The sequence below is a fragment of the Equus quagga genome, chromosome 13, assembly GCF_021613505.1.
Source record: "Equus quagga isolate Etosha38 chromosome 13, UCLA_HA_Equagga_1.0, whole genome shotgun sequence".
NCBI lineage: Eukaryota > Metazoa > Chordata > Mammalia > Perissodactyla > Equidae > Equus > Equus quagga.
In genome coordinates, this window is record NC_060279.1 from 103,936,788 (window position 1) to 103,953,764 (window position 16,977).

A 16,977-nucleotide genomic window follows, 5' to 3' on the forward strand; every position below is an offset into this window, starting at 1 on the left:
GTGATGCTAAACTTATAAAATTGTATTCCCATGTCAAACATGTAACTACCTCAGTAATTCTCTGCAGACTCGCGATTTGATCACAGTTTAAACACCCGGTAAGAACACCACGTGCGGGAGGGCTCACCTTGCACACTGTTTCTGTTTCAGCTACAGAACAGGTGAATATCAGCGTCTTTTGTGCCTGACTTGGGATGAAATCAAGAGTTTGGAGTAAAGTAGAGGTTTTTTCACATTCTAGGCAAAGATGCACCACCTGGTAACGAAATACAGGAACAACGTGACGGAAAAACGTTCAAGGGGCTGGAGTTTCACTTTTCATAGGTAAGGTACGATTTTAATAGAAAAGAATGCATGAGAAATCAATGTAAACTTCAATACTTAAATCAATATTAAACTTAAATATTACAGATTTGTGTCTGAAACTGGAGCTATCATCTTTTAATATTAAGCCATGCAGTAAAGGCCACTGGTTGAGGCCATCGGCGCCAGCACACCCGCGCCTCCTCACCTGCTGCACACTGCCATAGAGAGCGCCCTCCTCCAGGGCCGTGATCACCACGGACGGCTCGCTCATGAACTCTCGGAGCAAATGCTCCACGTGTCTGTCCCAGTGAACTCCGACCGCAACGATCTGACGGGGTGCCGATTCCCTTTCTTCAACTTCAATATTTTTTTTAAAGTTATCTAATATAGCAAACATCTAAAAAATCAGTATAATTAATTCATTTTTATTTCAAAAGAGAATAACAATTAGTTTGACAGAATATAAAAGGTAAAGGATTGTATATTCTCTCTTCTCAGAGTGGGGAAAGGCTTTACAAACATAAAAGTAGAGGAAAAAACTAAAAAGGAGAAAATGTTCAGTATGAACACAACACAGACAGCATCTGGGTAAATACGTGTAACACGCATAACAAAGGATCAACCTCCTCATATAAAAACTTACACAGACTGGTTTTAAAAAATGATCTCACCGACGGAAAATAAGCACAGGAATGAACAGGCAGCTCAGAGAAGAGCAGGGACAAATGGCCTGCAGGAATCAATGCTCGCTCGGCTTCACAAGGACTCAGGGAAACAGACTGAGCTGCGAGAGGCCACACTTAACAACGGCAGAGAAGGCTGGGGGGCCTGACCACAGGCGTGCAGGGACACGGCACGCGGCACAGTGCCCAAGGGAGCGGGGCGGGCTACGCGCCCGGAAAGTCAGCCGTGCAACGCAGGACACCAGACCGCAGTTCTGCAAACGGAACCGAGATGCTAGAGGAGTTCAGGAGCCCTGCACAGGCCCACACAAAGCTGGGACCTGAAGCTGAGGCCATCACCGCTCCCAGTGAATGCTCTTGGTATCAGGTTACACTACTCCCAACAAAAGCCCTGTTAAGAAGTCATAGTCTTTGACTGGTTAATCCCCTACCTAGGAATTTATCCTAAGGGAAACCTGCAAAAAGGATGTATGTTCTTGGGCTGGCTCCACTGCCCAGTGGTTAAGTTCGCGCGCTCCGCTTTGGCGGCCCGGGGCTTCGCCAGTTCGGATCCTGGGTGTGGACATGGCACCGCTCATCAGGCCGTGCTGAGGCAGCGTCCCACATGCCACAACTAGAAGGACCCACAACTAAAAATCACAACTATGCACTGGGGCCTTTGGAGAGAAAAAGGAAAAATAAAATCTTCAAAAAAAAAAAAAATGATGTATGTTCTTCAGACAAATTTAAAAATCAATTCGGTCATGCCCACAGGATTCAATACCATATGGCCCGTAACAGTCATGCTGTAGAATAGTAATAATACTCACGATGCTGTTCGCTGAAAAATGCAAGTTACAAACTAGCACATAAAATAAGGTCCTGGTATTGTTAATTATATGGATCAACAGACACAGGGATTATAAAAAGGAAATATTCCAAAATAGTAAGAGTGATTACCTCTGAGTATAAGATTAGGGATATCGGGGTTTTTCAAGGGCTCTTCTCTATTTCTCCAATTTTATACCGTAAAAATTATTGCTTCCATAATCAGAAAAATATTAATTAAATACTTTAGAAACCTCTCTGGGAAAGAATTTTTGCTCTTCAAAAAGAGCTTTAACATTGGAAAGGAAATTTCAGACAAATGTTCTCTCTTCTTAATTATACAAGTTAAAAGAAAATTTTTTTTAGATTAACTGGATTCTTCTCCAGCTAGACACTTTTCCTTATTCCTAAAAGCAGTTAAGACTTTAATTTTACACATATACGTGTGTGTGTGTATTTTTCTGAGCAGTAATGACATCTAAACGGATGCCGTACTCACTTGTTCCCTGGCTTCAGAGAATAATACCTCCACCTCGTCCAGGATCAGGTGACAGAGTCTAAGAAACAACAAGCTCTGATATCTGAGCAGTCTCAGGAGGCTGTGTGGTGTCGTAACAATCACGTCACCTACAGTTTAAAAGAAAAAACAATGTGCCTTGTAGGTTTGCCAGAGGTCTTTCTAACATTCCCTTTGCTAAGATTCCACACACTTTCTCGAAACGTCTTCTAATTAAACAAAAAGCTGCTTCTCTTCCTCAGGGGGTTGAGGAAAGACAAGGCTAGGCAGTGTCATCATCTGATTCCACACCCGGGCTCCCAGCCTGGTTGTAGTCAACCTCAAACAGGAGGTGCTCAGGAAACAGCTGATAAAAGACCGAAATCACGCAGTTTTCTCAGTGAAACAGACGTCAGCCAAGATCAAACCTCCACCAGCCACACCCATCCGGAGCTGAGAGGTGAGGTCTGGACGGTGACGGTCAGCACACGACCTGTGTCCGCCGCGCCAGGCCCGCCTGGCCTGGTTCCCCTGTGTTCTGCAGGGAAAACCAAACAGCTTGGAAAGCGCGCTTACAGCCCCGTGGAAGCTTCATATTTTTGGCTTCATCCTTGTGGAGTCCGATGGTTAACAACACGGGATGAAGCGGCCTGGAGGACGTGCCGTAGTCTCCCAATAATTCAAAAACAAACTGGGCCTTCTTCCATCCAGGGCACACGAAGACTGCCAGAGGCTGCGAAGCAAACAAATTCACAGGATTTTGGATAAAAGTTAGGAATCCAACATGGGCTAAGTGAAGCATGCAGAACATCTTCTTGTAGAGGGGAAGCACTATTTAAGTTTTTGCTATCATCATCATCATACAGGTCAGAAAAGTTAAAATATGATGTCATTAAAATGGATTTAGACACACTGACTCAGATTTTCCTAGGGCTTAAACTGAGCACTTCACAAGTATTAATCCATTTAGTCCTTAAAAACACGCTTACAGGATAGGACCTATGACTATTTTATCTCACAGATGAAGAGTCTAAGGCACAGAGAGGTGAAGTCAGTTGCCCAAGGCTGCACAGCTAATACACAGGAGCAACAGGATTTGAAACCAGATGGTTTGGCTCTAGAGCTCCTGCTCCCAAGCACAAGGAGGCACTAACTGCCTCCTGAAAGGGGCCTTAACAAAGGTTAACACCTCTGCCCAAGGAGATTAAATTTACTCTAGCACCGTCTGAGCCCTGCCCTCCGCTACCCCACAGCTACCTCCTGAAGGCGCACTGCCTGCCAAAGGCCTTCCTGGACAGGCGCCCTCAGCCAATCGAAGAGGAGGACGAGATCCAGGCAAGTGCCAGCTTCCAGGCCAGGACTACGAGCAGGCTGAAGGCGGGGAGGCGGGGAAGCAAGGAGACACAGAGGCAGGCCCCAGACACCGCTTCCGCCCTGCTGGGGCTCAATCTCAACACAAGCTGCATCTCATCAACAGGGGTCAGCGGCTGCCCGACTGCGGGACACCAACGTGTCCACTTAATTTTATTAAATTAATACGTAACTTAGCCAGCGCAGATTTCCAAAGGGAAATCATTAAACTACACAGCATAATGAGAAAAATAAACTAGTATCTTTGCTAAAACGCAACTCTGTGTGTTTGGTGCTGCTATTTCCCCCTCATACCGAGTGATGGGACTGTCTGCAGAGCATCCTCGTGGCAGCATCTGAGCAGAGGTCTTAAACACGTCGGTCACCTGACGGCCAGAACCCGGCAGGCAGACGTCACTACCCCACCGTCATGTGACCCTCACACCCAATTTCTCTCCCTTCTATCATCTTTCTCAGCTATTTTCAGATTCTTAGGCGTGGGAAACATAAAGTAGGATTAAAAACAGTGTGGGGCGCTGTGAAAATAATGTGAAGAATAGGGGACAAGATGGCAGAAAACCTAAATTCCAATGCCACTTCTTGTCACACTCGTCAGCTGTGAAGAATTCATACTAGTAACTTTTCACGAGCTTAATTTTCTCATCTGTAAAGTGGTGAGAACAATATCAGGCCTGATCATCTCATAGGGCTGTCGTGACAATCAGATGAATTAAGTCAGTGACATATTTTTATAAACCATGTATTCATCTCTAAAAGCCAGGACTCTCTCGACTCAGCCGATGGCCCATGCCTGGGAATCCAGGCGGGAATCAGTGTGACAGAATCGATGACGTGATGACAGAAGGGAGGTCCTCAGAGGGCAGTTTCTATCCTGCCAGCTTGGACGCCAAATGAGTAAACGTAATCTAAACTTTACCAAACGTTAGGTGTAAAACTTAAAAATAAATATTTAATCCACTTTGTTGTAAAACAAAATTGTCTTCAACTTACTCCATTTCTACTCGGTAACGACTTGTAGCAACCCGCTGTCTGCAAAATCGTAAGCACGGGTGGAAGGTACAGCAGAGGGTCATTTCCGCAGTGAGCAATGACGACCACGTCACAGCCACGTGCTATGGGAGGCCAAGAGTAAGACTCGGTGTGGCTAGGTCCTGGAAACTTATTTCTTTGAAGAGCCTACAAAACATCAACAACAACCAAAAAACCACAATAAAGTAAAGAAAACCAATAAAAACTCTGATTGCTCACTTTACCCCCAACAATGAGTAGACATTGCTCAATCTGGTATTTTCCAGGACCTAACTTGCTAAGTCCCCCTGAATCTTTTCCAGCACCAAATTCCTGCTGTAAGACTCTTGCTTTTCTGGGCTCCAAATTAAAAGGATCCAATAGGTGGCCTGTTGACCAACCAAGTACTTAAAGCTCACCAAAAACTGATGTCACTTCTTCTCCTAATCATCTGCCGGTGCATCAGCTTCGCTTGTAAATCTTTTTAAAGACAGACCCTTATTTGCTTATTTTTCTATGTAACTGTCACTAAAACCTCCCAAACATTCCAACAGAGTAGAGTTCTCCAGCAACACTGATACTATCTTCCACACGTCTCTGTGACCTCCTCGTCCCCAGGTCCTGCACCCGAGCTGTGACCGGGCTGATGACTCTGTACCCAGGATGCAGCTGTCATCCTGGGACCTTCCTGCACCATCACCCTTTTGTCTGCAACTCATGTCGTCTTCTCTCTTGGTTTACTTTCTTGTCTGGTGGAGAACCCACTTCAGTGGCTTCTTGACAAAGGGTACAGAGGAAGTAAATCTGAGACTCTGCCTGTCTGAAAACACGTTCCTTGGACCCCCACCCTTCATGGATAGTTTCAGGAAAGACTTCCAGGTTGGAAAGAACTTTTCATCCGAATTTTGGAGCTGGTGCTCCTAGTGTTACTGTGGAGAAGTCTGAAGCCATTCTAATTCCTGACCGCGCGTGTGGGACCGCTTTCTTCTCTCTGGCAGCGTTCCTGATCTCGGAATCTCTCCAGTTTCAATGCTCCACAACATGTCTGCGATCCTGTTTCTCGGTTGTGCTGGGCCCGTGGTAGGAAAACTCTCTTAACCTGAAGAGTCATGTCCATTAGGTCCAGAAATGACTCATGTGTTACTCGTCTCAGAATTTTCTGCCCTCTTCATTCTTTCTAGACATCCCATTTCAGATATTGGACCTCGAATTGATCCTCAAATTCTTTTTCCTCCATTTCCACCTCTTTGTCTTTTTGTGCTACTTTCTGTTAGTTTCCATTTTTCTCTCTCAAATCTACTACTGATTTTTATTTCTATAACATTCTCAATTTCCAAGAACCCCTTTTATTCTTCGAAGTTTCCTTTTTTGCAGTACCCTATTATTGTTAAATACATACATCTTCTCTTATCTCTGAGGATATTTTCTAACGTTTTCCTTCTACTCCCTACATTGTTTCCTGCAGCGATTTTTTTTTCTTTTTTTAGGTGAGGGCTTTCTTCAAACGTCTCCTCATCCCTGATGTCTGTGAACACAGGGGGACACTAAAAGCAGACTAGAAGATCTGTGGGCGGGGCAAAGCTTGTCACTGTGTGAGAGTCACGTCACTGAGGAAGACAGGGCAGCAAGCAGTCATTTTGACAGGGAGAGTCCCAAGGAGCAGCATCTAAAGGTCGTTCGCTAGGGCCACTCAGGTTCCAAAAAGCACCTCCAACCTCCTTCCTGAGAAACGGCTGGACGTCCAGGAGACAGGGTGGGGCAGCTCACCAACCCCGCCCACTCCACTCCCTCCTCCCTAAGCCAGCCGGGCTCTGCTGCCTGCTCCCACCGTCTGAAAGCCTGCGGAACCCTCCTCACCACTAAAGGCTTCGCTCTCCTTCTATCTTTTTTTTCTTTTAAAAAAAAATATGTATCTTTTAAACTTTTTTTTGGTCTCGAGAAAGAAGTTGGTAAACATGTATGGTCAATTTACGAGGTGAAACCACAGGTCTATAAAGTGAGTTTGAAAAGAATGCTAAGAAGTATATTCTAACTGCTTTGGCAACTTGTTCCTCTTTCCTAGTTCATTCCAGAGGCACATCTGAAGACGCATTTCAGAAAAGCGCCTGGAGTTATACAACGGTTTCTCCAGAAGAGAATTATTCACTTATAAGAAGTTAACCTGGACTTAAGAATAAATGAGAAATGAATAGCAAAAGCTTAAAGGAGAATTTCAAAAGCAAAGAAATTACACAAATGCAACCTTAGAACCGTTTATTAACCGTCCGTCCACATTAGGACAGGCCAGGGTTCCCCCACGAGGTTGGTTTTAGGAGCTTGGTTACCCTTTTCAGGTCTGCGGAGAGCGGCGACGAGCCGAGGGACAGGCACGGCTCGATGCTGTTCCGGAGCACGGCCAGCGGTGGGCGCGCGCCCCACGGCGACCTCTGCACCTAAGAGAACACACGCTTAGACGGCTCTGCGCTGGGGCTCAGCACTGAACACCAAGAACTTCATGGAAACGAAGAAACACAAGAGTCTGACTTTAAGGTGAAAACCTAGGTATATATGCTTATCAAAAACTACCAAAACGACCAAAATGAAAGGAAGGTCATCTACTGCCCAAATCAAAAAAGAGCAATTTCTCTAAAGCTATAATTCACTAGGTACTTTCTAAAGGGTGTCCTCCGGGAAGCCCCCCATCTAAGGGCTTTCTCTTCTGATCTCAAGTTCAGGGGGAGAAAGAAGAGGGATTTAAAGAGTGAACAGTTTTCTTTCTTTTTTTTAGGGTTGTTATACCTGCTGCAGATCAGAGATTCCATCAGCTCTCAAAGGATCAGGATTTAAAAACTGCAATAATCTGTAAAATAGTTAAAAGGACAATTTGAAGGAAAAAGAACGTTGATCTTTCTTCAATTGAGCTATTACTTTAATTCCGCCTTGACAGGTACAATGAACTACACTTCCCAGGGCACAGCTCTCAGATGAGGGCTGGTTCTGTCCTGCCTTGGTCATTGTGATACAAGGCCATGGTGGTCGAGCCAGGCCCCTGCGGCCCCCCTCCACCCGGACCACCTGCTCTGACCAAGGAGAAGACTGCGTGATCACCAGGTCATCTCATGGTTCTAAGAAACCCACTGCCTCCTTCCTTCTTTGCTGTTTAATCTCGAGCCACTTCAGGGCTTCCCGGAACCACAGTGGACTGACAGAGTAACTGACGTCGTGTAATCAGTGGGGTCTGAGTAAAGGGCATTTAGCTGAACAGGAGATAAGATACGAACTTCCAATATAAAACTAAAAGGCAAGAGAATACTTCTGGGTTAATTTATCAAGACGTGATTTGATGGATTAAAGAAAGAAAGGAGCTGCATGGATAAGGCGAGGTCTTTGGTTCTGAGGAAAATAAGCACTTGTAGCACAACGTTCAGGTAAAAGGTGGAGGGATGCCCCGGGAGGAGGATATGAATTCAGGGGCAGTAACAGCCACCCCCAGATCTGCGGGCTCCGCGGCAGCCTTCAGAGTCCCCAGCCCTGGAACCCCGTGAGGAGCTCCTGCCACGTGAGAGGACATTACAGGAGCACAGAGTGGCCTCTGGGAAGTGGGGCAGCCTGAATGGCTGCATGTCAACACCTCTCCCCGGTCACCGCAGGCCAATGAGTGGATGCAGCATGATCTACCCACTTCTGAACCACCTTCAACTCCACGTCACTCTGATGGCTTCAGAGCAGCCAGAGTTACTTGGAATGTAAGAGTGCTTTTAGGCTGCTATGGTAAGAAATCATAAAAATTGGTATAAAAATATTTTGTGGATTAAACGAGTATAAAATGAAGTTACTACTCTATTGTTAGCAACTTGTAAGTGAATACATCGTGAATCTGGCAGAACAAAAAAACCCCACATTCCACACTACAAATAATTAGTTTCTCCAGCAGGTGACAGACCTATAACATCAGAAAACTGGGAAGAAAGCAAACACCAACCCACACAAAATCAACAGCCCCAAAGACCAACTCCATCTCATTTGTTTCATAAAGCTGCTCACTTCACCAAGAGAATCAGGAAGCGGAGGGAGGAAATGACTATTTACAGTAGAACGAAATTTAAACAGAAAAATTCACCCTAGTCAACAGAAAAGAAAAAACTCACTTCAGAGCCCACAGAAGACACTTTATGTATATTTTTTCATGGGAATGCAGGTTTGAAATTTAATAATAAAATCATATGTAAATTCTTCTTGCTTATACTTTTATTACAATTATTTCAATAAAAAAATCGAGGCCAAGAAAAAATTCGTACTTCACACAGCCATTCTTCTCATTGTATTCTTTCTTCTCAGCCAATCTAAGTGATTTCTCATTTGCCTTCTGACATACAGCTCTAGAAATCAAAAACATTTATTAAAATTTTGGAACCCATTTACCCCAATCCTGAAAACATCTTTATTTTCTGTGAGAAAATTTAAGAAGTGCCCCTGAGGAATAAGCTGATCTATGTAAGTAAGTTCACGTGAGAACTGAAGCCGAGCCCTGTAAGCATGCAGACCACTGTGACAGCTCCGGCGCTCACCAAGCGAGTGAGCCCACCACAGCCTCTCTCCTGCTGGCCGCAACCAGAAACTCTGGATAAGGCACAAAACCACGACGGAGAGAAGTCAAAACACCAAAAACACCAGAATCATGGAGAGCTCCTGGGCTTTCATCTTCCTCCATCTCTCAGTGTTGACCTGAGCGACGCTGGCCAGACACTTGGAACTGTGTAGGGAGCGTAGACATCAAAAACTCTGAGAGAAACCCTCTATTTCAAGCCAGAGAACCGGGAGGAGGAGCCCCAAACCAGAGTGTGGGGGATCCCAGCTGACTTTTTCTTGTCTTCTCTCCTGGCGCCCCCCCCCCCCACCACCAAGGCCAGCTCTACCCACGGAGCCACACACTGCACTGGCAACAGCAGTGCAGTCCCCTGAAACCTGAGAGAAGACCTCTCTCTCCCCCAGGGGAGCTGGGAAACGGGGACCCCACGGGCCAAAGCTTGCGTGGGGAAAATCTCCATCTTTTCTTCTCTCATTTCTATTGCTGTTTTGCTCCACGAACAGCCCCAATCACACAGAACCGCATGGCAGTTTCTCCAAGAGATACCATCTACCTGGCCAGAGCAACAAGCAGAGGGAGCATCAGAGGGCGGTGAAGGTGAGGAAAGTCCTGGAGAAAAAGAGAGCAAGAGCCAGAGGAGAAGGGGGGCCCTTATCTCTGTTTATGATCCAACACAAGTCCAGGCTCGGCCCAAGATGAGCGTATTCAGAACACACCCAGCGCAGCAGCATGCCCGGAAAGACCGGGAACAGAGCTCACGCTGCAGTCCGCACCCGCAGAAAGTGAGACAGAATGTGAGGTCTGAACCTCGGGGAGCTGTTGACCTCCTGCTGAAACAAACAACAAAATCAACTTTCTCCAGAGGATTTTAACAGAAACCTGTCTCTCACCATAACATTCGAAATACCCAGAATACAACCCAAAATTACCCAACACACAAAGAACCAGGAGAAGCAGATCAACTGTCTAGGGAAACGATGATCAGCAGGTGCCAACCCCAAGATGGCGCGGACGTGGGAATCATCAAACGCTTGAAAGCAGCATTATGACCATGCTCCACGGGAAAAGGAAAGGTGAGCACTCTTGGATGGAACGATAAAAGTTCTCACCAAAGAAATATAAACTACAAAAAAATCAAATAAAAACTTTAGAACTGAAAAATATAATACATCAAATAAAAAATTCACTGGATGAGCTCAATAGCAATGAAGATGACAGAAGAGTGAGTTAAGTTAAAAACAGACCCGGAGAATGACTAATCTGAAAAAGAGCAAGAAAAAAAAGGTTGAAAAGATGAACAAAGCCTCGGACCTTTTGGACAATATCAGAAAGTCTGACATTCGTCTCATCAGTCTCAAAAGGGGAGGAGAAAAGAGATGAGTGCAAAAAATAACAGCTGAGTACTTCCCAAATTTGATGAAAGACAGAAACCTACAAATGAAGAACCTTAATGAAGCCCAAGTAGAAGAAACACGAGAGAAACTACACTAAGGCATATAATAATTAAATTGCTCAAACCAGTAATAAAGAGAAAATCTTAAAAGCAGCGAGAGGAAGAAGATATGTTGCAAATAGAGGAACAAAGAAAAAGACGACAGTGGGTTCTGCATTGGGAACAAGGCAAGCAAGCAGAGAGTGGAGCAGTATCTTTAAAATACAGGGAGAAAAGAATTGTCAACCTAGAACTCTATACCTACAAAAAATAGTTTTTCAAAAATGAAGTGGAAATAATTTTTCAGATATACAAAAGCTGAACCAATTCATCACCAGCAGACCCACAATACAAGAGTAAACGAAGGTCTTGAAGTAGAAGGAGAGAGACCAGAAGGAAACCTGGATCAACGCAAAAAGCAGAGAGCACTGATGGTAACTACAAAGGTCAAGATATGGGATATTTTTCCTACTGTTTGTTCAAATCTCTCTAAAAGATAACTGGCTGTTTAAATACAAATGATAATAGATTCTAGCATTTATAACAAATTTGTCAAGCAAATGTATGCTGACACTAGCATAGAGTCCAGGAGGCGGGAGAAATGGAAGGACCCCACTTTAAGATCTTACACAACATGTGAAGTGGTCTAATATTACGGCCTTTCTGAGCTTTCATTAACATCACTCATGTGCATCTTGATGAGGACAGACTACCAGTCAAAGCCTTTGGAACTCATCTTCAGCAAACCATCCCTGGACTTCCACCAGCTTGTACTGCCACCTGGCCCACAGTTACCCACCCTTTACATCAAGACAACTTTGTTCGACCTGCCTTACTGAAACAACCTTGCCTGATAAGGCAACAAGGAAACTAGAGCCACGATGTTTTTGGTCAATTGTGCCTGCTAACCATTTGTCACAACGCTTTTCTTTTAAATTAATATATATTTAATCAGAATTTCCAGGGCCATTCTTCTGTTTTTTTTTAATTAAATACTTTCCTATCATCAGTCTTATGGAACAATACTTATAGTTAAGTCTCTAGTCAATTCCACTGAACGTTCAAATCGTACCTTGCTGCTGGTATATCTGGGTCAGCGTATATGGTGATGCCTCTTTTTGTTGGCCAGTACACTGAAGATTCAACACACTGCAAAAAAATATTTTTCAGAAAGAGTCTGTAGGCCAGCAAGATATATATTCTTGAGGAACCAAAACTCCATGGGAATTCTTCTCACAACAATCACCTCGGATAATTTTCAGACAACACAGATACGGAGACAAAGCAGTGGAAAGTTGATCACGCCACTGCCAAATCCACTAGTTTGAAGCGTCCCAGCTGCGGGGAGCTGGCATTTCAGACAGTCAGTGCTTATGTTGTCCTGTAATTACTTTCCTCTGTCTGGTCAAAGGGACTGAGGGCCAGGTTAGGCTTGAACTTAACTGTTAGAGTGCCCTATAATCCCAGATGGTCACACCCTTGTTAAAATGAGAATACCCAATTTTGTAGAAAAGCCACTAGGCCAAGAACGTGGGCTTGTCAAGAGGGGAGCGGGAGTTATCTTGTTCTTTTGAAACACAGCAAACATGCAAACTCTATTTTTTCATGAATGAAACTATCACGGCCAGGGATTTTTTCTGTGTGTGAGGAAGACTGGCCCTGAGCTAACATCCATTGCCAGTCTTCCTCTGTTTGGTATGTGGGATGGGATGCCGCCACAGCACAGCTTGAAGAGCAGTGTACAGGTCTGTGCCCAGGATGCGAACCCGCACACCCCAGGCCGCTGAGGTGGACCGTGCAAACTTAACCACTACGTCACCAGGCCAGCCCCACATAGCCAAGGATTTTTAACAGAAAACATATTTTTGGTTACTAGTAGATTTTAAAGGAGAATATTCTAAAATCAACATTATATGAACTTTATATCTAACAAACACTTAAAAGTACAACCTTATTTACATCTTTTAAAGAGATGCACTGTTGTTTCTTTTCAGATTTCTTTTTAGGTGAATCTCTCAATGAATCCATATTACATTTTATAGTTTTATCTGCAAAATAAAAATAGTGATATAAAAGCTATCTTAGAAAATATTAATAAATAGAAAATAGGACAAAAAGGATTATAAAGTACTATCATAAAATCTTAATACACAAAATTATTACAGAATAGAGTTTTGTATTAAACCTTACTTGAGAGGATTAAATTTAAAAATTTTGTTTAAACTCTTATAATATATTTAAAAAAATGTTTTAAAAATTCCTTTACTGGCTTACTAAGAATTAAACATAATTTATTTTCCCAGCTTGGCAGACTATATTTTCCAAAGAGGGCCACAACATGTCTCCCAACACACACGCTTTTGTTACGATGTGACTGACACTGTTCCTCGAGTGAGGAGCTCTCTACACCTTTCCCATGAGCGTGGTGGGCTTGTTTACAACATGGAAGTGGGGTCATGGGGCTTCTAAAGCTAGACTGCAAAAATGCCATGTATTTATGACTTTCTCTCTTGGTCGCTCACTTCTGAAACCCAGCCACCATATTGTGAGGAAGCCCAAGCTACTACACAGAAAAGCCACTATCAGTTATTTCAGATGACAGCCCCAGCTGACATCCCAGCCAAAAGCCAGCATCAACTGCCAGACGTGTGACTGAATAAGTCTTCCAATGACTCCATCTGTTTAGTCCCCATCAGCCTTCAAGTCTTCCCAGCTGAGGCCCCAGGTGCTGTGGAACAGAGACAAACCCTTCTGGCTGTGCCCACTCTGAATTCCTGACCACAGAATCCAGGAGCATTATAAAATAGTTGATTTACACCACTAAAAACTATAAAATGTTTGTTACACAGTGCTAATAACCAGAATACCAACTATAACTCAGTTTCAGAAATGGTTCAGGATCACAGTTGTGCATCTCACTTCTTAACAGCACAGTAGATACAGACGGTATTAGAAAAACAGGCTGAATCTGAATAACCAGAGGGTGGGAAAAATCTAAAGCAGACTGTTGCAAACACCCTTCTCCTCTGGGCCTAAATACAACTTTTGGAAAGTGACAGAAGTCATTTAGTGAATAATATGCATAATCAAGCTGGGTAGTTACACTTGGGTAAAAACAAGTGTGACTTCAAAGAAAAGAAAAGAAAAGAAATTCAACCCAGAAATCATTTATCAGGGAACTAGAGGCAATTCTGGAAAAGTGCTCAGTCTAAGCATCAATAAGAGGAACACAAATTGAAATGATGAGGTACACCTTTCACCTATTAAATAACATAAATCACTGAAATAAAGCATAACAGTGGAAATGCAAGATGATATCATAAACTGGCCTAATCCTTCTTTAGAGTAATTTGGAGCCCATGTCATGTGATCTCGGGGTCTGGGATTACATTATCTCTTCAGGGTGTGACAGCCAAAGACACAAACGGATCTGGAGGCTGGAGTGCAGATGAAATCCGCTGAAAGAAAATATTCACACAATATGAGCTTTCAAACAAAATCACCAAGTCCACAAAGTAGTTCAATGACATCATAAACGTTAAAAAAAACCTCACAAAGTTTTGTGAAGGGTGGAGGCTGACACCTGCAGAAATGGACATAAGACAGCAGTCTGAAAAGGACTCTGAAATAAAGCTGCTCAAGACAGCCAAGAAGTGAAAAATGGAATAGCATTCATGAAACAAAAGAGGCAGATCGGAAAAGACAGGCAGACATAAAAAAGAACCAACCAGAACTCTGCACAATAAGAAATGGTCATCAAATTGAAAACTCAAAAGATGGAGTAAACACCAGGCAGGAAGCAAAGAAAAAGATGATAATTTAAATAATTAAATTAAGACAATCTCTCAGAAATCAGTTCAGAGTAATAAAAAAAATACAAAAAAAGAAGCTAAGAAAAATGGATGATAGAGAAACACTAATCTATGTCTAATAGATCAGGAGGAGGGAGAAAAAGATCTTTGAAAACATTAACAGCTAACACAGGCATACTTCATTTTATTACGCATTTCAGATGCTGTGGTTTTTACAGGACCCTCCACCAGCAAGAAGATTATGGAGGCTCAGGTGATGGTTAGCATCTTTGGCAAAAAAGTACTCTTTAATTAAGGTACGTACATTGTTTTTAGACATAATGCTGCTGCACACTTTAATAGACTACTACTACTAATTTACCACCGCAGTGTAAATATAATTTTTATATGCACTGGGAAACCAAAAAATTCATGTAACTTTCTCTGTTGTGATATTTGCTTTATTGCAGTGTTCTGGAACCAAACTCACAATATCTCCAAGTTAGACATGAATTCTCTAAGCGAAAAATTCCAAGTGTTAACAGAATAAATTATGAATCATCCACTCTTAGACACGTTGTAAAGAAATGGCAGAAAAGCAAGGAGAAAGAGAAAATCTAAAAAGTCAATTGACAGAACATACCAATTACTTACAAAAGGATAACCAACAGATTGACAGATTAGAAGAAAATGAAATAATATCTTCAATGTTGAAGGAAAATAACTAAGAACCTAGAATACCGTATCCAGTTTAACTATTACCATATTTTAACATATAGTACCCACAGCCCCTACTGAAAGAACTACTGAAATATGCACTTGAGGAAGAAAAAAATAAACCAGTAGTGCAATAATAATCCTAATGATATTAATAACCAACATTTACTCAGTGCTTATTATGCATCAAGAACTATTCTAAATGCTTTATATGAATTAATTAATTGAATTCTATGTGATAGGTATTATGGAATTACTTTATTCAATCTTATATGGTTCCTATATGGTAGGATTATTTCCTCCTTTTTCAAATAAGGAAAATGAGGCACAGAGAGGTCAAAGGACTTACCCATGTTTATTCAGCTAATAAACAGCAAATGTGGAACTCAAACCCAAGCAGTTCAGCTCCAAAGAACTTAAAAACTGAATGTAAAATATATATGAACAATAACAAGTTAAAACTACAATTCTAGACAATACTGAGAACAGAAATGGAAGGGGAGGTTTAGAAAAGAAAGACTCCTAGCCTCAGATAACAGGACCCCTAAGTTTTAGCTGGGCATCTAGCAATCTAAAAGAAGGACAACATCTCTCAGCCCTTCCTCCCCCAAGAACATGGGTACAGGAGGAAGTTCTGGTCAGAGAAGTGGAAGCAGAAGCATTGTGTGTAACCTCCGTATCATACCACCCTTTCTTCTTTCCCTCTTTTCCTGAACTAGCTGGACAGACTGGAGACAAAGTGATAAATCATTGTACAACATGAGTATGGCACCAAAACCCTAAGGATGGCAGTACCGACAAGACAGAAAGGGCCTGGACCCCTGAGCACCTATCTGCACTTTTAGGACATGGTGGAGAGTTAAACAACTTTCTTGTTTCAAAAGAGGAGTGGGGAGGGAGAGAGGGAGAGAGAGAGGAGAGAAAAGAGAGGGCGAGAGGGAGAAGGAGAGAGAAAGAGACAGAGAGAGAGAGAGAATTAACTATTTAGTTAAAAATGATAATCTATTGTGGGCTTTATAACATGTAGAATTAAAACATATGACAGCATATCAACAACAATACAATAATAGTAGGGGACCTCAATACCCCATTAACACCAATGGATAGATCATCCAGACAGAAAGTCAACAAGGAAACTGTAGATTTAAATGAAAACTAAACCAGATGGACTTAATAGATATATAGAGAACACTCCATCCAAAAACAGCAGGTTATACATTCTTCTCAAGGGTGCATGGAACATTCTCAAGGAAAGACCATATATTGGGAAACAAAGCAAGCCTCAATAAATTTAAGAGGATTGAAATAATATCAAGCATCTTTTCTGACCATAATGCTATGAAAGTAGAAATCAATTACAAGAATAAAGCTGGGAAAAGGGCAAAGATGTGGAGATTAAACAACATGCTACTCAACAACCAATGGATCATTGAAGAAATCAAAGTAGAAATCAAATATTATCTGGAGACAAATGAAAATGAAAACACACCATAACAACTCATTTGGGATGCAGCAAAAGCAGTCCTAAGAGGGAAATTCACTGCAATACAGGCTCACTTCAATAAACAAGAAAAATCTCAAATAAGCAATCTCAAACTACGCCTAATTGAATTAGAAAAAGAAGAACAAACAAAGCCCAAAGTCAGCAGAAGGAGGGAAATAATAAAAATTAGAGCAGAAATAAATGAAATCAAAACAAAAAAGACAGTAGAAAGGATCAATGAAACAAAGAGCTGGTTCCTCAAGAAAATAAACAAAATTGACAATCCCTTAGCTAGATTAACTAATAAAAAAAGAGA

General features: G+C 42.4%; 1 protein-coding gene across 4 annotated transcripts in view; it reads right to left on the reverse strand.

The window, feature by feature from the left end:
- The window catches only part of TDRD12 (tudor domain containing 12), an 85,490-nt gene that overhangs the window by 29,480 nt on the left and 39,033 nt on the right, over positions 1–16,977 (reverse strand). For 3 of the 4 annotated variants that reach the window (XM_046683516.1, XM_046683515.1, XM_046683518.1), the window contains 10 exons: positions 12,621–12,718; positions 11,743–11,819; positions 8,949–9,029; positions 7,450–7,510; positions 6,996–7,103; positions 4,654–4,839; positions 2,869–3,025; positions 2,296–2,423; positions 512–703; positions 128–256 (listed from right to left, as the gene is read on the reverse strand). In XM_046683516.1, the coding sequence (XP_046539472.1) occupies positions 128–256; positions 512–703; positions 2,296–2,423; positions 2,869–3,025; positions 4,654–4,839; positions 6,996–7,103; positions 7,450–7,510; positions 8,949–9,029; positions 11,743–11,819; positions 12,621–12,718 (1,217 nt within the window). The remainder of the gene's footprint in view (positions 1–127; positions 257–511; positions 704–2,295; positions 2,424–2,868; positions 3,026–4,653; positions 4,840–6,995; positions 7,104–7,449; positions 7,511–8,948; positions 9,030–11,742; positions 11,820–12,620; positions 12,719–16,977) is intronic. The other variant, XM_046683517.1, reaches the window with a different exon arrangement.